Consider the following 22,571-nt stretch of genomic DNA (forward strand, 5'->3'; position numbering starts at 1 on the left):
ACTGGAATTCAAAATCAGTTTCAAGAGGTGTGGATAGACAATTCATCCCACTGAATCACTATGCTGTTTAGTATCAATGGGTTACTGAAAATTATTTCAATATGTAGTATCTTTTTCAAACCAGAACAATGTTGAGGTGTCTTTTTTATATCTTGGTATGTCTTATTGTAAGCAACATTTTCAGCTTCACAGCCAATGGGAATGCTAGGCCTCAGAGGTACCTTCAGTTAGGGCAAGTCAGTGAGCAAGTATGTGGTTTTGGTTGATCCTCTATAAGCTTTTTACTGAGACAATAAACATTTTGATGACATAACTCTATTACATGTATGTAACTTTGCGATCATGGTGCTTGAAGGTGAATATAACAGTTATACATTTCTTTGTTTCTCTCTCTCTCTATGTATATATATATATATATAGAGAGAACTACTTAATGGATTTAGATTGGGTTTTTGTCTATAATTTGCTTGAACATAATTTTGCGACTACTCTCATCACGCTCAGTATCATAGTTCGCTTGCATATATATATATATATATATATATATATATATATATATATATATATATATATATATATATATATATATATATATATATATATATATATATATATATATATACTAGCAAAATACCAGCTTGCTGTTATAAATTTGGTTTGAGTCTACATATTGGTGGTGTGAAAAACTATTTGGAAGTAGTGTATTAAAGAAGTAAAGAAAAGAAAAGGAAACATTTTGAAAATAACGTTAAAAATAACATGATTGTCAAAGTAGTTGTTTTGTGTATTTGGAAATTCAGGAACAAATGAGCGTCGAAGTTGTTTTCATCTATCTGCATCAGAAAATGTACCACAGAGACGTCCTGACACACCTCCTTTTACTGTTTTCTCACAGCTTGGATTGCTGCTGTTATAATTGGTTTGAGTCTACATATATATATATATATATATATATATATTGTGGACTTGAACCCGGACACACAGACGTACATCTTATGGCTCATTTATACTTCACGCTCAGAACGCGTACGCACGCAAGATCATGGCTGCCACGCGTTATCCCAGCGCTTCATTTCCGCGCGTCCTCTGAGCAGGTCCTCAGAAATTAGCGCGACGCGTGCGCAAGTTGCAGTACCAGCAAAAAGTCAGGGGGCGACAGTGTGCTAAAAGTCGGAACGTGACGTCAGAGACTCTGTTTACTATCTACATGTGACAGCAAGCCTCTATGGAGATCCTTCGGGGATCGATGTGCGCACTTTGCTGTTTGATGAATGGCTCAAATACAGCGCTATACATTTGTTGCGATGTGAAGTAACAAAAAAAAAATAGACAGCACAAAAGATGGTATGTGAGACTTTTAAAATGTATCGTGTCATTACGATCGGGAATATGCGACGCTTGAATATAAAAGCACCACGAATGCATCTGTATGTCGGCATTTTGCTTCAGCAGCGGAAAGCAGCAATAGATCACCAAACAGAACAAATTAAATGTATGATATTCCAACTCTCTGCACATTTAGAGTCTTTAGATTTATACTTGATATCACTTTCATGATGAAATGCATTAAAATGTGTATGTTACATTTTACATATAATTTCATTTAAATAATGAATACTGTTAATAAATACACACATGGGGGAATAATTACACACATGGGGGTGTCACAGTGGCGGAGCGATAGCACTGCTGTCTCGCAGGGAGTTATGTTGCTGGTATTTCCTGCTTGTATTCCATACTGTGCTCTGGTTTCCTTCCAAAGATATGCAGATTTGGGGATTTGGTGCCGCTAAAATGACGCTAGTGTATGTGTGTGCTTGTATTCACCTTGCGATGAGCTGAGGCCTCATCAAGGGACTGTTTCTCACTCGTGCCCAATGCTTCCTGGAATGGACACATACATCCCTGGATTTATGGATTTAATCAATAAACATCCTTTTCAGAGATATTGCGGTAAGGTGTTATCGGAATTTAATAGGTGTTTTAGGCAATTCACAACACAGAGAAGCCGAACATGTTCTCACCGCGATAATATCTCGCACTGCCACCTGGTGGATTCCTCCAGATTTACGTAAAGAACGCACGCAAGTATAAACACTACAACGCTTGCGTAGCAGGAGCGTCCGCTGCAGCATGCGTCGCGTCGCGTGAAGTATAAATGAGCCCTTATGTTCACCCAACACACGTTCATTTTACAATTATTTACAATAATGAAGTCAGTGCACTTCCCAGTGCCTCCAGCACCGTTCCCCCAAATGTCTAGCCCTCACAGTCTTTGTGCCTCTCTCTTGGCTGCCTCCCGTCCTCTCTCTAGCTCCGTCCTCTTCCACCCGACTTCCGCTCTCGACTGAAGGGAGGTGGCCCCTTAAATAGGAAACCGGATGGGCTCCAGCAGCTTCCCGGCACTCCTCCGTAGCCACGCCCCAGTGTGGCGGAAGTGCCGCACGCACCCAGAAGCCGTCCGGTGTCCCCTGTCGTCTCCCCCCCAGCACTTCCTGGTGTGGGGGATGTGCTGGGCTCCAGGGATATTCATATATATATATATATACATACATATACACATACATATCTTCATATATATATACATATATACATATCTACATATAAATATATATATATATACTGTACATACCTATCTACATTATATATACACACACATGAATACATACACACACACAAATTATATATATGTATGTGTCTATATGTGTGTGTATAGCTTTGGTCACTGAGTGCAAGGGAAAAATAATAAAATGGAGTCTATAAGTTATTAAACAGTAAACCATTAACGTTTTATGAAGTAACGCTACATTGAGCATTACTGGAGTGGTTTTGGGTAAACTACATTTTAAAGATAGTGTAACACAAGAGGTAAATAGTACTAACAGCAGCTAAAATGTATATGGATCATCTCTCAGTAGTAGATCCCTTTTGAGAGGTGCTACACGACGGCTGTGGTATAGAAATTACATTTTCTATGTGAACGTCCAAATTTCTGCCTCTGGTAATGTGCCTTACCGGCATTACCAGCAAATAAAGAAAATTAGTTTTGTGTCCTCTCCAGTGTTAAGAGAGAAAGGCTTTGGTTTGGGATAAAAGGAAAAAAGGTGTAAAGAAAGGAAAGTTGCCTTTTTCTTTTATATAGTGTAGAAAGATGTCTTCGCTGACGATATGAGCGCCTTTTGGGGACAGTCGCGGTGGGTCTTGTGTAGACTGGTGAAACATCCCTGCCATTAATCGGCTGTGATGGCACGGTCAGTCCTCCACTCCTGTGCGTGTCTTCATAATCTGAGCTGACGACCTCATAATCGTATACGTGCAAAAGAAAGAGTGAAGCGCCTTCATATTAGTTTGCCGTGGTGTAGAATAGGAATCCCGTGTTTTCATTTGTCTGGGATATAGCTCAGGGGGAGGAGGATAAAATTAAAAGTGCTCACTTTGACTTAAGGAAGAAGTGCAGTCAGCGTCTCAAAGGTTGGCACAGCTATGCGCGCGCGCCAGCTGCTCGAGTTTTGCAGGGCAGGAGACGCCACTTTTTGCAGACACGTTCACGTGATCAAAAGTCTCCACGCTCTTTGGAGGTCATTCATATATATATATATATAACTGATCACCCATTGGCCTCGCTCACTGAGTGCAAGGGAAAAAAATAAAATGTAGTCTATAAGCTATTAAACAGTAAAACATTAACGTTTTAAGAAGTAAAGATACACTGTGCACCGGTGGAGTGGTTTCGGGTAAGCTACATTTTAAAGCCGGTATAACATAACAGGTAAGTAGTACTAACAGCAGCTAAAATGTTTATGGATCATCTCTTGTTAGTTGATCCCTTTTGAAAGGCGCTACACGACGGCTGTGGTATAGAAATTACATTTTCTATGTGAACGTCCAAATTTCTGCCTGTGGTAATGTGCCTTACCGGCATTACCAGCAATTAAAGAAAATTGTTTTTGTGTCCTCTGCAGTGTTAAGAGAGAAAGGGTTTGGTTTGGGATAAAAGGAAAAAAGGTGTAAAGAAAGGAAACTTGCCATTTTCTTTAATATAGTGTAGAGAGAGGTCTTCGCTGACGATATGAGCGTCGCGGTGGGTCTTGTGTAGACTGGAGAGACATGTGCCTTACCGGCATTACCAGCAATTAAAAGAAAATCATTTTTGTGTCCTCTGCAGTGTTAAGAGAGAAACGCTTTGGTTGGGGATAAAAGGAAAAAAGGTGTAAAGAAAGGAAACCTGCCTTTTTCTTTAATATACACTAGTGTAGAGAGAGGTCTTCGCTCACGATATGAGAGTCGTGGTGGGTCTCGTGTAGACTGGAGAGATGGCCTTGCCATTAACTGTCCGGGATGGCACTGTCGGTCATCCACTCCTGTGCGTGTCTTCATAATCCGACCTGACCTGACCTCATAATCGTATACGTATAAAAGAAAGTGCGAAGCGCCTTAATATTAGTTTGGCGCGGTCTAGAAATGGGATCCTGTGTTTACAGTTGTCTGCGCTATAGCTCATGGGAAGGGGAAAAAAATTAAAAGTGTTTACTTTCACTTAAGGCAGAAGCGCAGTCAGCGTCTCAAAGGCCGGCACAGCTACGCACGCGCCCGCCAGCTGCCCGACTTTTGTAGTATTTTTGCAGTGCAGGAAACGCCACTTTTTGCAGACACGTTCACGTGAGCAAAACTCTCCGCTCTCTTTAGAGGTCTTGCTTTCTCTGCGTACTGCATTCATAGTCAGTTCACATGAGCCGCGCAGAGTACATGCATCGAAGCTTCTGAGCTGTGCCTGTGCTATCTCATGCAATCTCGCGATGTCCATGGCGTTATTTAATGTTAGCTAAGACCTGGTACTTAAAAGTTTCTCGCTACAGCAATTTTAACTCTGTTACAAAGTGATCCAAAGTCTTGTTTATACCTCGTGTCTTCTCATTAAACTTGTATCTCAGGAATAAAGTATTCAGCATTTTTCTTCAACGTTCTTTGGGGGCTCTTCCTTCTTTTCTACATACTGTGGTCATAGTCAGTTCACATGATTACGTGGGAGGTGTGATGATGTCACACGCAGCTCCGCCCCCCCCACGGCCATCGGGCTAACGTCCATTACAGTATATGGAGAAAAATAAGTTCCAGTTATGACCATTACGTGTAGAATTTCGAAATGAAACCTCCCCAACTTTTGTAAGTAAGCTGCAAGGAATGAGCCTGCCAAATTTCAGCCTTCTACCTACATGGGAAGTTGGAGAATTAGTGATGAGTGAGTGACTCAGTGAGTGAGTGAGTGTGTCAGTGAGTCAGTGAGGGCTTTGCCTTTTATTAGTATAGATACATATATTGTATACACAGTGCATCCAGAAAGTATTCACAGCGCATCACTTTTTTGTTATGTTACAGCCTTATTCCAAAATGGATTAAATTCATTTTTTTCCTCAGAATTCTACACACAACACCCCATATTGACAATGTGAAAAAAGTTTACTTGAGGTTTTTGCAAATTTATTAAAAATAAAAAAACTGAGAAATCACATGTACATAAGTATTCACAGCCTTTGCTCTATACTTTGTCGATGCACCTTTGGCAGCAATTACAGCCTCAAGTCTTTTTGAATATGATGCCACAAGCTTGGCACACCTATCCTTGGCCAGTTTCACCCATTCCTCTTTGCAGCACCTCTCAAGCTCCATCAGGTTGGATGGGAAGCGTCGGTACACAGCCATTTTAAGATCTCTCCAGAGATGTTCAATCGGATTCAAGTCTGGGCTCTGGCTGGGCCACTCAAGGACATTCACAGAGTTGTCCTGCAGCCACTCCTTTGATATCTTGGCTGTGTGCTTGGGGTCATTGTCCTGCTGAAAGATGAACCGTCACCCCAGTCTGAAGTCAAGAGCGCTCTGGAGCAGGTTTTCATCCAGGATGTCTCTGTACATTGCTGCAGTCATCTTTCCCTTTATCCTGACTAGTCTCCCAGTTCCTGCCGCTGAAAACATCCCCACAGCATGATGCTGCCACCACCATGCTTCACTGTAGGGATGGTATTGGCCTGGTGATGAGCGGTGCCTGGTTTCCTCCAAACGTGATGCCTGGCATTCACACCAAAGAGTTCAATCTTTGTCTCATCAGACCAGAGAATTTTGTTTCTCTTGGTCTGAGAGTCATTCAAGTGCCTTTTGGCAAACTCCAGGCAGGCTGCCATGTGCCTTTTACTAAGGAGTGGCTTCCGTCTGGCCACTCTACCAAACAGGCCTGATTGGTGGATTGCTGCAGAGATGGTTGTCCTTCTGGAAGGTTCTCCTCTCTCCACAAAGGACCTCTGGAGCTCTGACAGAGTGACCATCGGGTTCTTGGTCACCTCCCTGACTAAGGCCCTTCTCCCCGATCGCTCAGTTTAGATGGCCGGCCAGCTCTAGGAAGAGTCCTGGTGGTTTCGAACTTCTTCCACTTTCGGATGATGGAGGCCACTGTGCTCATTGGGACCTTCAAAGCAGCAGAAATGTTTCTGTAACCTTCCCCAGATTTGTGCCTCGAGACAATCCTGTCTCAGAGGTCTACAGACAATTCCTTTGACTTCATGCTTGGTTTGTGCTCTGACATGAACTGTCAACTGTGGGACCTTAGATAGACAGGTGTGTGCCTTTCCAAATCATGTCCAATCAACTGAATTTACCACAGGTGGACTTCAATTAAGCTGCAGAAACATTTCAAGGATGATCAGGGGAAACAGGATGCACCTGAGCTCAATTTTGAGGTTCATGGCAAGGCTGTGAATACTTATGTACATGTGCTTTCTCAATTTTTTTATTTTTAATAAATTTGCAAAAATCTCAAGTAAACTTTTTTCATGTTGTCAGTATGGGGTGTTGTGTGTAGAATTCTGAGGAAAAAAATGAACTTAATCCATTTTGGAATAAGGCTGTAACATAACAAAATGTGGAAATAGTGATGCACTGTGAATACTTTCCAGAAGCACTGTATATATATAGTCACATACAGTACGTGCGAGTAGGAGGCAGCTAAAGGGTCTGAGTAATTGTAATGACTGTCTTTCTCAGCTCCCTACAGACCTTTCCCAGGAACTCCTGCAAGGTTCTGGTGCCTCAGAAGACATCACTTCCAAAGCCAGCCCCTTTGCTGATGTCACTTCCAAAGCCAGCCCCTTTGCTGATGTCACTTCTGAAGCTGGCCCCTTTGCTGATGTCACTTCTGGTTCTGGCCCCTTTGATGATGTCATTTCCTCTACGGGCCTTTAAAGCCTCCATCTTGGTCTGTTATAGTCAGTTCTGTTCTGGACTCTGTTCGATGCAGATTGTGGTTAAAAAACATAAACTTTTGCAGCCGGGAAAACAATATATGGGTGGCTGCCCCAAATCTTTATGATGTCTGTGTTGTATTATTTTCACAATATATATATATATTTGCGCTAATCTGAGACAGAGGCTGCGGGCCGAGGGGAGGGGGAAGCATGACGTCAGGAGTGGGAAGCCGGGCAGGGCCCATCTCATTGTCCTTTTCACAAATACGCGGGTGGCGCTATGCACTACAGGTCTAAAGTTTTAGAAAACCTCAGTTTTTCCAGTTCTTCTTCAAATCTAATCGGGTGAAATGCAATGAATGACATAAAAAGGTGAAAATGTAAGCGATAAACTTTCAGAGGTTTAAATTTAAAATTTTGGTTAGCAAAAACTGAAAAAAGGAAATTTCAAATATTACAAATGGGTCTTCTTTAGGAAACAACTAATAAGTCACAACCTACAGATGTTCTGCAGCAATTAAATTAAACCTTACAAATTGAAGCAAACGATTTGCAACGTCTGTTGAATACTGAAAAATCCTCTCTCTGTCTTAAAGTACAGTTGGAACAGTCTGTGTTACTACACCCTCTGAAGTACTACTTGGACAATATTACATTGTGGAAAGTTATACATTCCAGTGATAACGGCAAGGACTGCAATTAACAAATGAAATGAGACAGAGCATTATTACACTTTGAAGTTTAGGCCTTTCATTTAGAGAAATTGCAAAAAAGTCAAAGTGTTGGTGAGTATGTTATCCTACACAATCTAAAGGCAACTGGAAACTGGAAGAAACTCAAAGTCAACTCAATCAGAACACAACTTTCTGAGGGTCACTGGCTTGCATGATAGGTGCCTCACAGTAGAAAATCTTTAAGCACAGCATAGCAGTGGTCGAATAAAACAAGTCTCAGTTTCTACTGTGAAGAGGAGACTTTGTGCTGCAGGTTTGCCAAAACGAGTGCCAGTAAGTAGGCTATTTCTTAAAGGTTAAAATAAGAATCAAGTTTTGAAATCTTTTGTTCATTGTGCATTGTGTTGTTGAAACACCAACTGTCAAACATGTATGAGAAAGTGTGATGGTCTGGGATTCTTGTGCTGGAGGCAGAGTTGGAGACTTGCACAGAGTGACTGGCATTCTGAGTCTCAAGGGTTACCACAGCATTTTGTAGCTCCTCGCAATACCTTCTGGTCTGTGTTTAGTGGGTCAGGGATTCATCCTACAGCAAGACAATGACCCAAAAGATAACTGCCGGCTATGGCAGAACTAGACATTAAACTTCATGCATTTTCCATAAAAGTTTGAAAAAACGGAGGTGTTTTTAAACTTTTGACCCGTAGTGTATATGTAAAGGAATAAGATTTCCATTCATCTGGTGTTCGTGCTCCTGTCCAGGTATAATGTCAACATCCAAAAGAGGGCTGGAATGTCCGATGAACAAAAACAAATGCCCAACGTAAGATAGTAAACTGTGCAGTTTACATGCTTACATCACTTTTTTTGCTTTCCACAACAGAGCTGGAATATTCAAAAAAGAAAAGCAATAGGATGTGGTGGGCTAGTGCCCTGTCCAGGGTTTGTTTCCTGCCTAGCACCCTATGTTGGCTGGGATTGGCTCCAGCAGACCCCCGTGACCCTGTAGTTAGGATATAGTGGGCTGGATAATGAATGAATGAATGAAAAGCAATAAGAACCAAAAAGAAAGAGAGATGTAAGAGCTACAATAAATGATGAAAGAATGCAACAAGACATACAAAGAGAGAGAAATGTAAGGCATATGTAATGAACAGAGGTTGTAATTGCACAACAAGAATGAAACAGATGGATTTATTGTTGTACCATAAAGCCCGCTTTAATAAACTGCTGTTTAACTTAGCTAGTTTTAGTATATAAAATTATTATTAAATTTGTCGAATTTACTCAAAGATTTTTGAAATATTGTGTTTTCTTTGATGCCCCATTCTTATTTTTTGAGGCATACACTGGTGATGTAGCATGTATCACAAAGGCAAAAAAAGCATATTATTTTCATGGAATAATTGGCAAGTAGTTAAGGAGTATTGTTCTGTTTTCACTAAAGCGCAGTGCATGTTTAAAAAGCACAAATGCACGATCGCCTAAATAAATCCTTGGGCTTGTTCCAACGATATTCTTTCTGATAAGGAAGTTAGAATGATGGCTTCAAGCCAGTGGGGAGTTAAGCTCAAAATATTTTTAAAAGTTACGCTTCATGCATATTCAGTTTCATTTAATCTTAGACTGCATCATATTTTAACATTAACTATTGTATTTTTAAAAATACAGCAAATCTTCAAGTTTTGAGTTATGCTACAAAATAATTTTTCATTTGTATCTGAAATTAACAAACAAACTTTAGTTTTGGGATTAAAAGTGTGCGGCCAGTCAGTTGTAAACTGTGGTCTAACCCCACCTCTGGATGCAGTTTACTTATGTATCTTTTTCCCTTATGATGTTGTTTTAAGTCAAAAATCAATGAAATTGTTTAAGTAAACAGGAGATAAATAATATATTGTCATATTAGTTTTTGGAAAAAAGAAAAAGACCATTCCTTTTTATATGTCTTAGTCTGGAAATGCTGTAAAAAAGATGACCTTTTCGTAAAAATAATATTTTTCAGATGTGTGTTGATTTTACTTAACTTCATGAAAAGCTGTTTTTTCTCTTTCTGCACTTGTATTACAAAGTCTCTCTCTCCCTCTCTTTCTCTCTCTCTCTATATATATATACAGTATATATGTGTGTGTGTGTGTGTGTGTGTGTGTATGTGTGTGTAGATAGTGTAAGAAGAAGAGACATGAGGCATGGCAAGGTTTGGGGCAGCCACCCGTTTAATTCAGTTTCCTGGCTGCAAAAGTAATTGGTTCATAAGAGTCAAGTTTACTGAACAGAGTCCAATACAGAACTGCCTGCCAGAGCAAAGGCAGGAGGCTTTATAGGCCGGAGGGCGGATGTGATGTCGCCCTTTGTACCGGAACCGGAAGTGATGTCGTCCTCGGGGCGGGGACTGATGTGTCCCACTTCAAGGTTTCGGCTTCTGGTGGGATTTCCCGGGAAAGACCTGTAGAGAACTCAGAAAGAGCGTTAGCGTACCCTGCCCCCCCCAGACAGATGTATAATCAGTCCTCTCTAAGCCATTCAGCTGCCTCCCATGCACACGTGTGTGACAATAGTTAGAACTTTATTTACCCTCAGAGAGAAATTTGGCTTTATATTGTAATTAGGTCACAAATATTAAAAAAGGGTATTTTTAAAGCCATACATGGTAGCTTACTGTGGGACCCGGCACATTTCCAGTTACAGTATATAAATCACATTTTTTGTGTGTGTGCTGCACCCCATTGTGGAAAGACAGAGACCGCTAGGAAGCAACAGACTCTCTACTGAAAAGTGTGGTAGACAGTTGGGCTTTAGGGACTTTCAGCACTTGATTTGATTCTATTTTGGGGTACCGTAACTAAGTGCATAGGACTGGCAAGCTTTGTTGGGCTGAATGGCCTGTTCTTGTGTATATCTTTCTAATGTTCTTATGGAGTCCCAGAAGAGAAACCTTGTAGGTAATCAGAGTAAGGATGAAAGCAATGTTTAAATACCATGGGGCACTAGCGGACAAACAATGTATCAAGGCCACTCTGCAATGGGGAATTATGTTCAACTGAAGTAGAACAATATCTAAGATGACTAGCTAGGACTTTCCTGAGCATTCACTCATCCCTGATTGAGAAAATGGGAGAGTGTGTTTTCCCTTTATATTACACATCTGGGAAATTAGCTGTAAAACCAAAACCAACCTCTTACAGACTGCATAGGTGTAAGCAGTGCAAGTACAAGAGGATGCTAGAGCATGTTCCTGGTGTCTCTGTAGGCAAAGAGGGCAATCCTGGACTTTAGGAGTGATTATAAGGAAGTTACTCTAGCCAAGGGTATAATATTCACTCAAACTCGGTTCAAGTTTGTCTCAAAATAGTGACAGTAGTACAGTTTTTCCTCAAAATAGTGACAGTAGTACAGTTCCCACAAAACAAATAAATATTTGTTGTTATGACTGACTTTTTGATTAGTACTAATCCCTCTGTGAACAGAACTCCAGTTCTGGTTGGGTTCTAACTTCATGCAACATCCATAAATGTAAATAAACCTGAGGTGATGTGTATTGAATCTAGAACTAACCTTAATTCCATATTTTTAACTTCAGTGTCAGTAACAAATATTGGGTGAAATAAGTAAAGATTTAACATGATCAACAATTACTATGTAAAGCTTATAGAGTTAGTATTTTTCTATCAGATTTACAGTGCAATGAGAGCAAGAATAAAGTTAAAGGGATGACAGCAGTTAGATAGATAGATAGATAGATAGATAGATAGATAGATAGATAGATACTTTATTAATCCCAAGGGGAAATTCACATAATCCAGCAGCAGTATACTGATACAAAAAGAAATATTAAAGAGTAATAAAAAATGCATGTAAAAACAGACAATAACTTTGAGTAATGTTAGCATTCCCCCCCCCGGTTGGAATTGAAGAGTCGCATAGTGTGGGGGAGGAACGATCTCCTCAGTCTGTCAGTGGAGCAGGACAGTGACAGCAGTCTGTCACTGAAGCTACTCCTCTGCCTGGAGATGATACTGTTCAGTGGATGCAGTGGATTCTTCATGATTGACAGGAGCCTGCTAAGCGCCCGTCGCTCTGCCACAGATGTCAAATTGTCCAGCTTCATTCCTACAATAGAGCCTGCCTTCCTAACAAGTTTGTCCAGGTGTGAGGCGTCCTTCATCTTTATGCTGCCTCCCCAGCACACCACCGCGTACAAGAGGGCACTCGCCACAACCGTCTGGTAGAACATCTGCCGCATCTTATTGCAGATGTTGAAGGACGCCAACCTTCTAAGGAAGTAATAATTTATTCATAAATAAAAAATAAATAAATGAATAAATAAATACAAGAGTAATGATGGAGTGGAGAAAGGGAGTATTGAGCACTTTTAGACCTTTGCAATCCTTCACAGTAGCTTTTCTTTCCTCCTGGGTTCTCATATAGGATCATTAGCACTTGGACCACTAACTTCAGGGACTGTTTTTATTTGCAGGTCACAGGTCAACTCTACAGCGACTCGTACTGAGCAGTGCATGAGTGTTTCCTGTATATATCTGTTTCTTATAATGTATTTTTTAATCCATTCAAATTATTATTTTTGACTGCTTGTGTTTGCAGTTAATGTCTGTTGTTAGTATTGTACTACTGTCACTAGTCTACAGGTGACAATCAAATAAGAATTCTTTTGTTGGCAATAAATTTGAACTTGAACGTGTAGTTGCAGCCATGTATCTGTGGTCTTTCTAGAGGCTAAAGCACTTGTAGTTTCTTTTGTTATTAATTGCCACTTGGGGTTTCTTGTATAAAATTGTGTTATATAAATAAACATAATTTATTATTATTAAGAACAGAGGTACAGAATGTTGGATATAGTAGAACCTGCCAGTCTAATGAAATATGTTATATTGATTTAAGAAGTAAAGGTGTTAGAACAATGAAAATCCGATTAAAGGTCAGTGATGTGTATATTATACACTAATGTAATGAAGATGGCAAAGGATTAACTGTGAAAGATTCCTCATACTGATTGTAATTTTTTTAATTGTATGCATTATCATTGGTCCCATCTTCACATATTTCTGATGCACTAGTTTTCAGGATTTTTTATCTTAGGTACTTTGTGGAGGGTAAATTAGACAAAATGTTTTAGGATCATTTGTAAGGTTTCACTATAACTGTGTTTTTCCTCAAATGCAGTTTAATGTGTCCTACATCAAAAGTATTTTCAATAAAAGAGGTTGTAAGTAATAGATTTAACTTTGTGGTCAGCATTTACTATGTGAAACAACGTGTAATAAGTGATAAGAAAGCTTTTCTCATAAGAGCGCTTAATAATTACACAAGAGCAATCTCTGTATTTCCAATCTGTACAGTTGTAATATGAAATTCATCAGCACTCTGAAAACCAACACTGAGAACTTTCCACTACATATGAGCGGTATCAAAATTAAGTCATAAAGGGAAAGATCTGAGTTTATTGAAGTCTTCAATAAATTCCTAAAGTCTAGGTGCATTCAGAAAAAGGACAACATCCTGTGCAAGATTCACCTGTATTTTAGACCTTAATAAAGGAGTGCTTTAATTAAAGTTTATAAAAATCAATATAAATCCTAGTTATGGCAGTACGAAGAAAGATTTCACTTTGCTGACTTACTGAAGTAACCAGGCTTTTTGAAAGTTTGCAACTATTCAGCAGTTAGCCCTGCTATGGTATGCTGAGTGGCTTTTTTTTAAGACTGAATTGTCCAAAATAAAAAATTAATCAAAAATGACTAAACCGAATTCATAAGCAGAATGTCTTTGTCATACACACACTGTACCTTTTTTGATTCACCCACTAACTTGTACATAGTGTACAACTGACTTTCTTTTGACTAAGAACATAGTTTTATTGTAAATGCAAGCAAATCCTTCCCTAGTACAGGATGTTCTTTTTTGATGAAAGAGATTTTGTAGACTAATCTGACACATCATTTCTTTCATTGTACTCTAAAAACTATAAAAAGACATGTGCAATCTGATCCCTAAATCATATGTGAGCTACACATATGACTGTAGATCAAAGATCTTATTCTCAGACTGCAGCCTGTTGTTTGAATACTCAAATTCAATCTTTCATAAAAGTTACATGAAAACAATCAGTTACTAAGTCACTTCTGCTCAATGTAGCTAAACTGAAAAACAACAGAAGAAAAGTAATTGATATTACAGGCTGAATGAGCTAAAGCAAGGTGGAATATTTTAATTTCTGTTTTAGAGGCTAATGCTGCTGCCTCACAGCTTCAGGATTGTTTGGATCCTAACTTGGTCATTGTAACTTGTGTTTGTAGAGTTTGTACATTCTCCCCACATTAGTATTTTTATACATTTCCACATTAAACGTGGCAACACAGATGTTCCTGTAGCGGCCCACTTCAACAGCCATAGACACTGTGAGAGGGACTTTAAAGTCACAGTGCTTCTGGGCAACTTCAGAACACAGCAAGAGAGAAAAGAATTGGAAGTCAAACTCATGCTAATATTTAATACATTAAAACATGGTTTGAATAGAGACAAGAGTTTTATGGCCAGGTATGAGGATTGTTTGCATCTCTTGGACTGACCCAGACAACCTTTTCTACAGACCCACATTGTATGGAAAAAGTCATCGGAAACTTCAAAAGACTTTGTCGGGACAGTTATCTTATCCAAAGATCTTGATCATGCATTGTTCTAATCTCTTGTTAAATGAATTTAGCCTGACGAGGTCTATTAATTTTTTACCTTTAAGATTTCTCACTTAAAGATTTACCAGTGTTGTTACTTGTCCTAGTGTGTATATAAACACAGGGAACTCCAGTTTCTGTATTACATTTTGCCTGAAGAAGGGGCCTGAGTTGCCTCGAAAGCTTGCATATTGTAATCTTTTTAGTTAGCCAATAAAATGTGTCATTTTGCTTGACATCTTGCTATATTCATAATGGCTAACACAGTACAACATCCTAGTACTACAGTATATACAAAGTTTGTGTTTTTTGATCCCACACCTAAAAACACAAAGGTTTGGTTATTTGGAAACAGCAAATCCTTTCAGTGTGTGCGTGTGTGCTGTCATATAAGTTCAAAGTTGGTCCCTGCTTTGTGTCCAGTGTTATCAGGATAAACCTCAGCTTCCACAGCTCTAATCAGCATACTGTATATCCTGAGCAAATTATGTACAAGATAGATTGGGATACCAACCTATTAGATGCATGCACACAACAACAACATAATATTTTGAGCTGTTAACCTGTAAATATGTTTGGACAGTATGAAAAAGCATCTCAGTGAACGCTTGCTGTGAACATCCAAATTCCAAATAGTGGAATGTGCCTCAGTCAAGAAAGGTCAGGCTGTAGACCTCCCGTGACAGACCACTCTGTGTCTACTGTGGCCACAGGATTGTGTGATGTCATTTAGCGGCCTATGACTGGAGATGGAGAGTCTGGGGACTGAACTATCTTGAACATGTACCATTCACTGGGTCAACAGGACTAAAAATGTACTTATACCTAGCATAAATAAATAAATGTTGTTGAATATTGACAAAAAGTCTAATACAGTATCATAAATTAACAAGTATACAACTTCAGTAACAAAAGATAGTTTTCAATTTGTACCATAGCCTCCTTAAAACTAGTTATATTGCATGTGCATTTACCAGCTAATATCTACAAGTACTCTCATTGTAAATATACTGTAATGAATAACAATGTGGAAAGACTGAGATACAAACTGAATAGCAGATAAAGGCAACAGTGGGCACATTTATTTACCAACAGCAAGTCATCTGTCTGCACCCTGAGAAGAACTAGCTTCCCAAATCGCACTTTTCCAATGTTACTTGCCACAGAAAGCACCTTATAAAATAATGAATGTGCACTTGGAATTAGATACAATTACAGCTGCACTGTCATCGCCAACTGTGTACCCCATTTAAGAGGAGTGACGTGCGGTGAGGTTCATGGATGGTGAGGCACTGACACCTTCAGAATCAGATTTAAAAATATATGAACCCAAAAGAGTAGCTTATTCACTATTCAATTGGCACATGCACATTGACTGCAGGTTATGTTTCATATCTCATCAGCATTCTTTACACACACATAGGTAAGGTACATATTAGGCTAAGAAAGAATGTTACATTTTATAGCGGTGAGGGAGAGTGGAGAGAACGCATTTGCTCTGCACTCTCCTTGTTTTCTAAATTGGCCGTTGCCATTTCACAATTCATACTCATCCAATACAAATGAAAGTATAGAGTGGTGTACAAAAAAAACGGATTTTTAATTTTGAAATATTTAGTTGTTTTTAAAAGCTTTTAATTCTGATGCTTTAATCAATTTTAATACAGACTGTTCAACAAAAGGATAACAAGAAAAACAAAATAATATTTTATTTAAGGACAAAATTTAGTTTTAAATTTTTGGATTGTTTTTTTTCTTAGTCTGATCCCATTTTTTATGAAACTGAAAACCATTTATGGTCTTACCTTTATTTATAAATTAAATCCATGCACCTATCCTTCTCCATGAAAATTTGTTGTAAAAATCCTCCTTATTTTCCTTTAGTTTCAAAAGTCTTAATCTTTCATTTTGGCAGTCAGTCGAAACAAAAAATAAAAATAAATGGACCGCTGCAGCGCACTTGGCTTTTTGATATCGCTAACTTTTTGGTGCTTCTGAGTAGAAGAACAGCAGCAACAAACACCTGTTGGGCTCATATCCTCCCCCTTCGGTGATGCACGATACTCTCTGTCTCTGTCTGATCAACAAGACTAAAAATGTCACATACACACATTAAAGATATTAGCCAGACTGTTGAAAGTCAGGGTGCATAAGAAACAAGTCTGCAAACATTATATTGGCGACATACAGAGGGACAGCAACAGGCATACGTCAATTGCATGCATCAACCCAGTGTGTGAGGGACATCGCAGTCTGAGGTGAGGTGAGGCCATTAGCTGCCGTGTCTCACATTTCTCCCCTATATTTGAACAGGAAATGCGCCAATTCAGCGATTTTGACTATAAAAATTATCAACAATTATTGGAATCATACAGAAAACAGATTTATAGCACAGACCAGTTGACAAATGTATTTTATGTTATCATTATTCATATTTTTACTTTTCATGATGACGCCTCCCCTGATCGCATGGCACTGTTTAAGAGCTCTGATTGTCCTTCCTACTTCCTCTCTCTCTTTTTGCCAAAAACTGTCCTTGTGCATGTTTAACTTTGAGGCAGTTTAGAAGAAATTAATTTAAAAGATCTTAAATGACTACACAGAAGCATAGTTAAACAACCCTCTACTGGGAATAAGTGACTTTAAAAAACAAATGGATGCATATTGTCTTGCTAAACACGGAAATAAAGCTATACTTCCTTAAATATCTGTATAGCAGGGAATATAAGCAATCAAAAATATAGTGCAATTAAAAAAAAATGAAATTTCAGTCTTTTGCTCCCTCATTACTAACACAATTTACATTTGTGCATGTCACTTGTTTCAGGTGTGTGCTGTATGAACCATTCATAAAAGGTCAGAACTAAAAAGAAAAATAAGAATTGTGTTTTCAGTCTAGCAGTGCAAAATGAGCTTATTAGAATTTCTTGAATAAATTAAATGAATAAAAGTTCAAATCTGTAATATTATTTAAGATAGGTATAACTACAGTATAAGTACCTAGCGACTAGGTTTGCCATCTTAAGTGAGGTCTGCTTACTTTAATGTGTCAGAAGTTTGTTCCTACACAGGTAGCTTACAGCCAAATGTATTTCTTCTGTTTGAAATTTTGCACTAAGCCAGAAAGTTTGGCTCACAGTTCTGCTGTTCAAACAGCAGCCACACTTAACAGGTCTGATTTAATATTGGAGGCCTGCAAGGCTGAAGGTTAGGATCATTTTAAACCCTGGCATGGAAGGAAAATGAGATGGGGCCCCTTGAGTAATGGCCTCACTGAGAATATGCCAATCCACTCTTTTCAAAAGACTGAAATCTCTTGGGTGAAGAAGCATTTATTGTTCATAACACAAAATCAGTAAACAATTTATTTTTCTCTCATACAGGGCTTCAATACCTGGAGATGTGCTAGCTGTCTTCAAAAACCCTCAAGGCAGATGATATGACCTGGATGAAGTAACTTTTCAGATAAACACGGAAGGACAGGCTTTGTTTTACTTCTTTTGGTTGAAGCATTTCCAATTTCATTTACTGTGACAATTTTAAATGCCACACTTGCCCAAGGATTTATGGGAAGATCTGCCTGAAAGCTGATTTGTTGTTTCATTTGACTAATTTTATATTTGCATTTTTATAGTTGTCTTAAAGACATAATATCCTCATGTTCAATAGTTGTCCAAGAAGAGTTTGTTCCTTTTAAATCTGTACTGCTTTCAATACCAGTTGCCTCATAATATTTGACTTTTTTCCATTTGTACTGGATCATAATTATTTTATTGCTCATTATGTGTTATTTTTTTACCATTATTTGTTTATATTATTGCATTTTACCAAAGGGTCAGCTCTTGCTTAATGCCATCACTGCCATCTGATGGACATTGTAATAATTTTTCTCAGTAGAGCATATTATTATGTTTTTGTCTAATTTTCTTTTTGCATCAATAACGTAATTGTACTTATTGATCTTTTAACCATCAGTCTGTTCTGTTTTTAAGTACCCAACTGTCATTGTGAAAACAAAGGGTGGAGCACATAAGCAGGGGTTTAAAGATATAAAGAATTCATATTTTACAAAGTAACTAGAAGTGGAAAAGCCTCTCTGCACTCATCAAGGAAGAATTTGCAATACTTAGGTTATTAAACCATTATGATGCCTGTAAGTTTGAATGTGGGTTGTTTATCAGCAAAGAATGAGATGAACTTCTGAATGTGGACATGGTTGATTAGCAGTGACCCCATTTGAATATAGTTCATAAAATGATAAATAATTGCATATAATGGAAATTGGAAACAATAGGAAAACAATCAGATCTCATCAGCGGCTGTATAATGAGAGAAGAAAGAACTACACTATTTAAGGAAGAGCACGTTTAGACTGTTTATAAAAAAAGCCATTGATTCTGACCATGTGGCTTGTAAATGTATAAAAGGCAATTAGAAATGGCAAAAGGCTTTAAAATATACTGCTAATAATACAAAAGAGATCTGTTAGTGGTTCTTTTGATATTTTAAGAGCTCAGACTTTCAAAAAGTCAAGTGTCTCAAGAATGGTAGTACAGTACTTTTAGGGGAAAGGCAAAAATCAACTCTGGGTCGGCTGCCAGTCCCTTACAGGGTCCATTCATGCACACACAAGCCAGTTTGTAATCATAAGCCCACATAACACACACATCTTTAAAATGTGGGAAGAAAACAGGAATAATCCTTGTAGACATGAGGAGAATGACTCCACACTGGCAGTTATTGAGCTAAGATTCGAATTCAGCAGCAGTGCTAACCACTATGCCACTCAAAATAAAATATATTTGAAAAAAAAGCATTTTTCTAAAGTTTTCAACTGTGAAGAGGACAATAACATTCTATATTTAGTTCATTGTCCACAGGAAAATCCCACATTTAAACTGGTTTGATTGTTACATTAAAGCAGTTATTTCTATGTGTATTGTGTAAAATCAGAAATGCAAAATTGTTTGTATTTTATTGAAGAAATCCTTTTTTTTCCTTATAGACTGTTACTGTTTATTTCTTTTAAAGTACATTTCCACTAGTTTTTACCTGTAAGCCACTTGCTAATAAGTACAATATACTTATGGTCTGTATATTTAGAACTTCAGTAGCTCCTGTCTAGAAGACAGAATTGTTTGTACTTTGGATGTATAGTATAAGATTACAGTTAACTGTTAGAACCCCATTATTACAAATTGGAATTCCCTGAAATCAATGTCTATATTGAAAAAATAAGGTACAAATCAGAAACCAACTTGGAATGGGACCTCAGTCAGTTACAGTGTACATAGAGTATCTTCATGCCACAGCGGCAGAAAATGTTAAGAAGAATTTATTAACCTGGCATCATAGCTTTGTAAGTTGTGAGACAGCATCCAGTTCTCAGTGAAAACCTTAATCTGAGCATCCAAAGTCAAAATAGAGGGCAACTCGGCCAGGATTTGATCCCGGGTCTAATTCTTGTGAGGGGGCAGTTCAACTTTCTTGCAATTTATGCGCCCATTACTCAATACAACATTTTCTAGCAATTTTCAGTTGCACTTATAGGCCTTAATTTACATTACTCTTGGTGAGTCGTGGACAGTTATGTAGTGTTTCATCCCCAGAGCTCAGGTTTGATTTTATTTTGCAAGTCTTAGTGCAAGCTCCAGAATCGTAGGAGTGGACATTCAGTAAAAAACACACAATGCAAACAATCTACAAGAAAAGAAGAACATAGAAGAGCAATGACAGCCACCCGGAATGAAGGAAAAGCAAAGTGTTCTGGGTCATGCAGGCTGAGGACAGGCTTTTGGAACTTTGGCACTATCACAAATTTCTATTTGATGTCTCATCTTTGTTGTACTATAACAGAACGAAAGTAAAAGAAACGATTCTCCATTTTGACTGGCTGCCAAAATTTTAAATGGTAGTGAGAACTCATGAGGGAGTCATGTAATCTGGCATACTCTGTGATTCTTAGTTGTGTAATCTTACATCCTCAAGGCACTGAGATCCAGCAATTGTGGTCATTACTTGTCACTTGCTTTCTAACATGGAAAGCATTTCAAGTCTTAAAGGACTATATTGTTATTTAATTAAAGAACAAGCTAAATTAAAGATGGCACAAAGTTAGCTTAATTAGTCACTCTAAACTGACTTAATGTGAGTGTGTGTGAGTGTGCCCTTCAATGCACTTATAGCCTGGCAGTGTTGGTTCTTGGCTTGAGCCTGATGCTGTTGGAATGAGTTCTACACCCATCATTATAGACTAGCTGTGCTACCCATCTAAGATGGGTTGAAAATATAAGTAATTAACATGGACCTCAGGGTATTCAGTGTTAACATTATCAGCATCTATTGGAATGTATTTTGTAATGCATGTAGTAGTAAAATGCATTGCATATTTTACTCCAACAGATGGTGCATTACAGACATTGGTACTGCTTTTACAAATTCTATTTCAAATGGCATGTAACAGAGACATAGACATAGTACACAGACACGTGTTCTTTCATTGAAGTGGATGGAGGCATGAATATTAGAGATAGAAACTGGAATCTAACAATGATTGGCTTCATATCAGCAAATAAATACAATACATATGATTAAAACTGAGTTCTTTAAAGTTAAATGCCTCTTTAAATTGCTGTGCCTCAAAATCTTTTGTACAGAAGTTGCACAAAGAAGAAGCATATCAAATACTGAAGAGTCTGTTTTGAATTGAATGTATTAAGGTGAAAATGGCCTGGGGTCCTCTGCTCCAGAAGGTAAGGGCCCCATTGCTTCATGGTTTTATCTTTGCTTAAAATAATCAATTTGTTTGTTCTTTAAACCGTAAATTTTAGATACCTTCTCATATTTTGAATTATGTTACAATATTGACCCACAAAATAATTAAATTACGCTGTTATTGTAAACTTGTCTAAAATTGTTTATTGCCAGTAAAGGCTACATTTGTTAATTTGAATTTGGAATAAACACCTTCAGATGCTTTGGCTTTCTCTCCTGTCTTTTTATGCTTACTGTATGTGTTTGTAAAGTTTTTTTTTAAAATCTTGGTAATCATGAAAACTTTATAATTCCAGCTAATCTTTCAACATGTACCTCCATCATACAGCACCCTGGAAGATCTCCCAGTGTCACAGTCATTTATATTGTGAGTGCTGCACACACAAACTGATGAGGTCAAACCATTTGACTTACATACTGATGGCATTCTTTAATAAAGGGTATCATCATTAGCCTAAAACTTTCAGAACTTGATTTCCTTTGCTGTCTGTTTTCTGCATGAGGAATATTAGTTATATAAAATAAATGCTATGGTTATACAACAAAGTGGAGAGCAACTCCAGCTGTAATAAATGCCTTGCCATTTGTGCTTTAATGTGTGATTACTTGCATATGGGCGACATGTTCTCACAGTTCACTGCCCAGCTTCTGTGCCCACATTGGTTTTTTCTAAGTACTCCAGTCTGCTCCCACATTCAAAGATGTATATACTTGGTTGATTAGTAATTTTAAGTCGGCCGAGTCTGTGAGTGATGGCGTCCATGAACAGAGTTGAATCCCATCCAGAGTTGATTGCTGTTTAGTTTCAGTCCTTCCAAGATTATGAGAATAGACATTCAGGACCAGAAACCTGGTTCAAAGATGATTAGTAAATTAAACAATGCCCTCTTCATATGAGTCTTATGTGATCCTCAAACAGGTGTGTATCAGAAGCTCATATACCATAAATGAGTTTTCCTTTTGGAACATACTGTCTTTTATGATACCGGTAAATTAAATGATTATTTCTAATTTTGTTTTTAAAAATTCATTTTGTAAAAATGAGTGTACAGACTTAAAGGGTGAAGGAAAACTACCAGGAGACAGGAAAACACTAAAGAGTCAGGCAATCAAATAGTTTGGGAGCAAGCAGTGTTTATAAACAGAAAACAAAAAGCCAAAATAAAGAGCTGTAACAAGACCACTATGGGGAGTGCCAGCCA

At 38.2% G+C, this 22,571-nt stretch overlaps 1 protein-coding gene across 1 annotated transcript in view; it reads left to right on the forward strand.

The window, feature by feature from the left end:
• LOC120523437 (SH2 domain-containing protein 1A-like) overlaps positions 1 to 21,581 on the forward strand; it is a 52,891-nt gene extending 31,310 nt beyond the window's left edge. The window contains exon 4 of the mRNA XM_039744749.1: positions 17,979 to 21,581. Coding sequence (XP_039600683.1) covers positions 17,979 to 18,004 — 26 coding nt within the window. The 3' untranslated portion in view covers positions 18,005 to 21,581. The remainder of the gene's footprint in view (positions 1 to 17,978) is intronic.
• The last annotated feature ends 990 nt before the right edge of the window (positions 21,582 to 22,571 follow it).

The sequence above is a fragment of the Polypterus senegalus genome, chromosome 2 (genome assembly GCF_016835505.1).
Source record: "Polypterus senegalus isolate Bchr_013 chromosome 2, ASM1683550v1, whole genome shotgun sequence".
Taxonomy (NCBI): Eukaryota; Metazoa; Chordata; class Cladistia; order Polypteriformes; family Polypteridae; genus Polypterus; species Polypterus senegalus.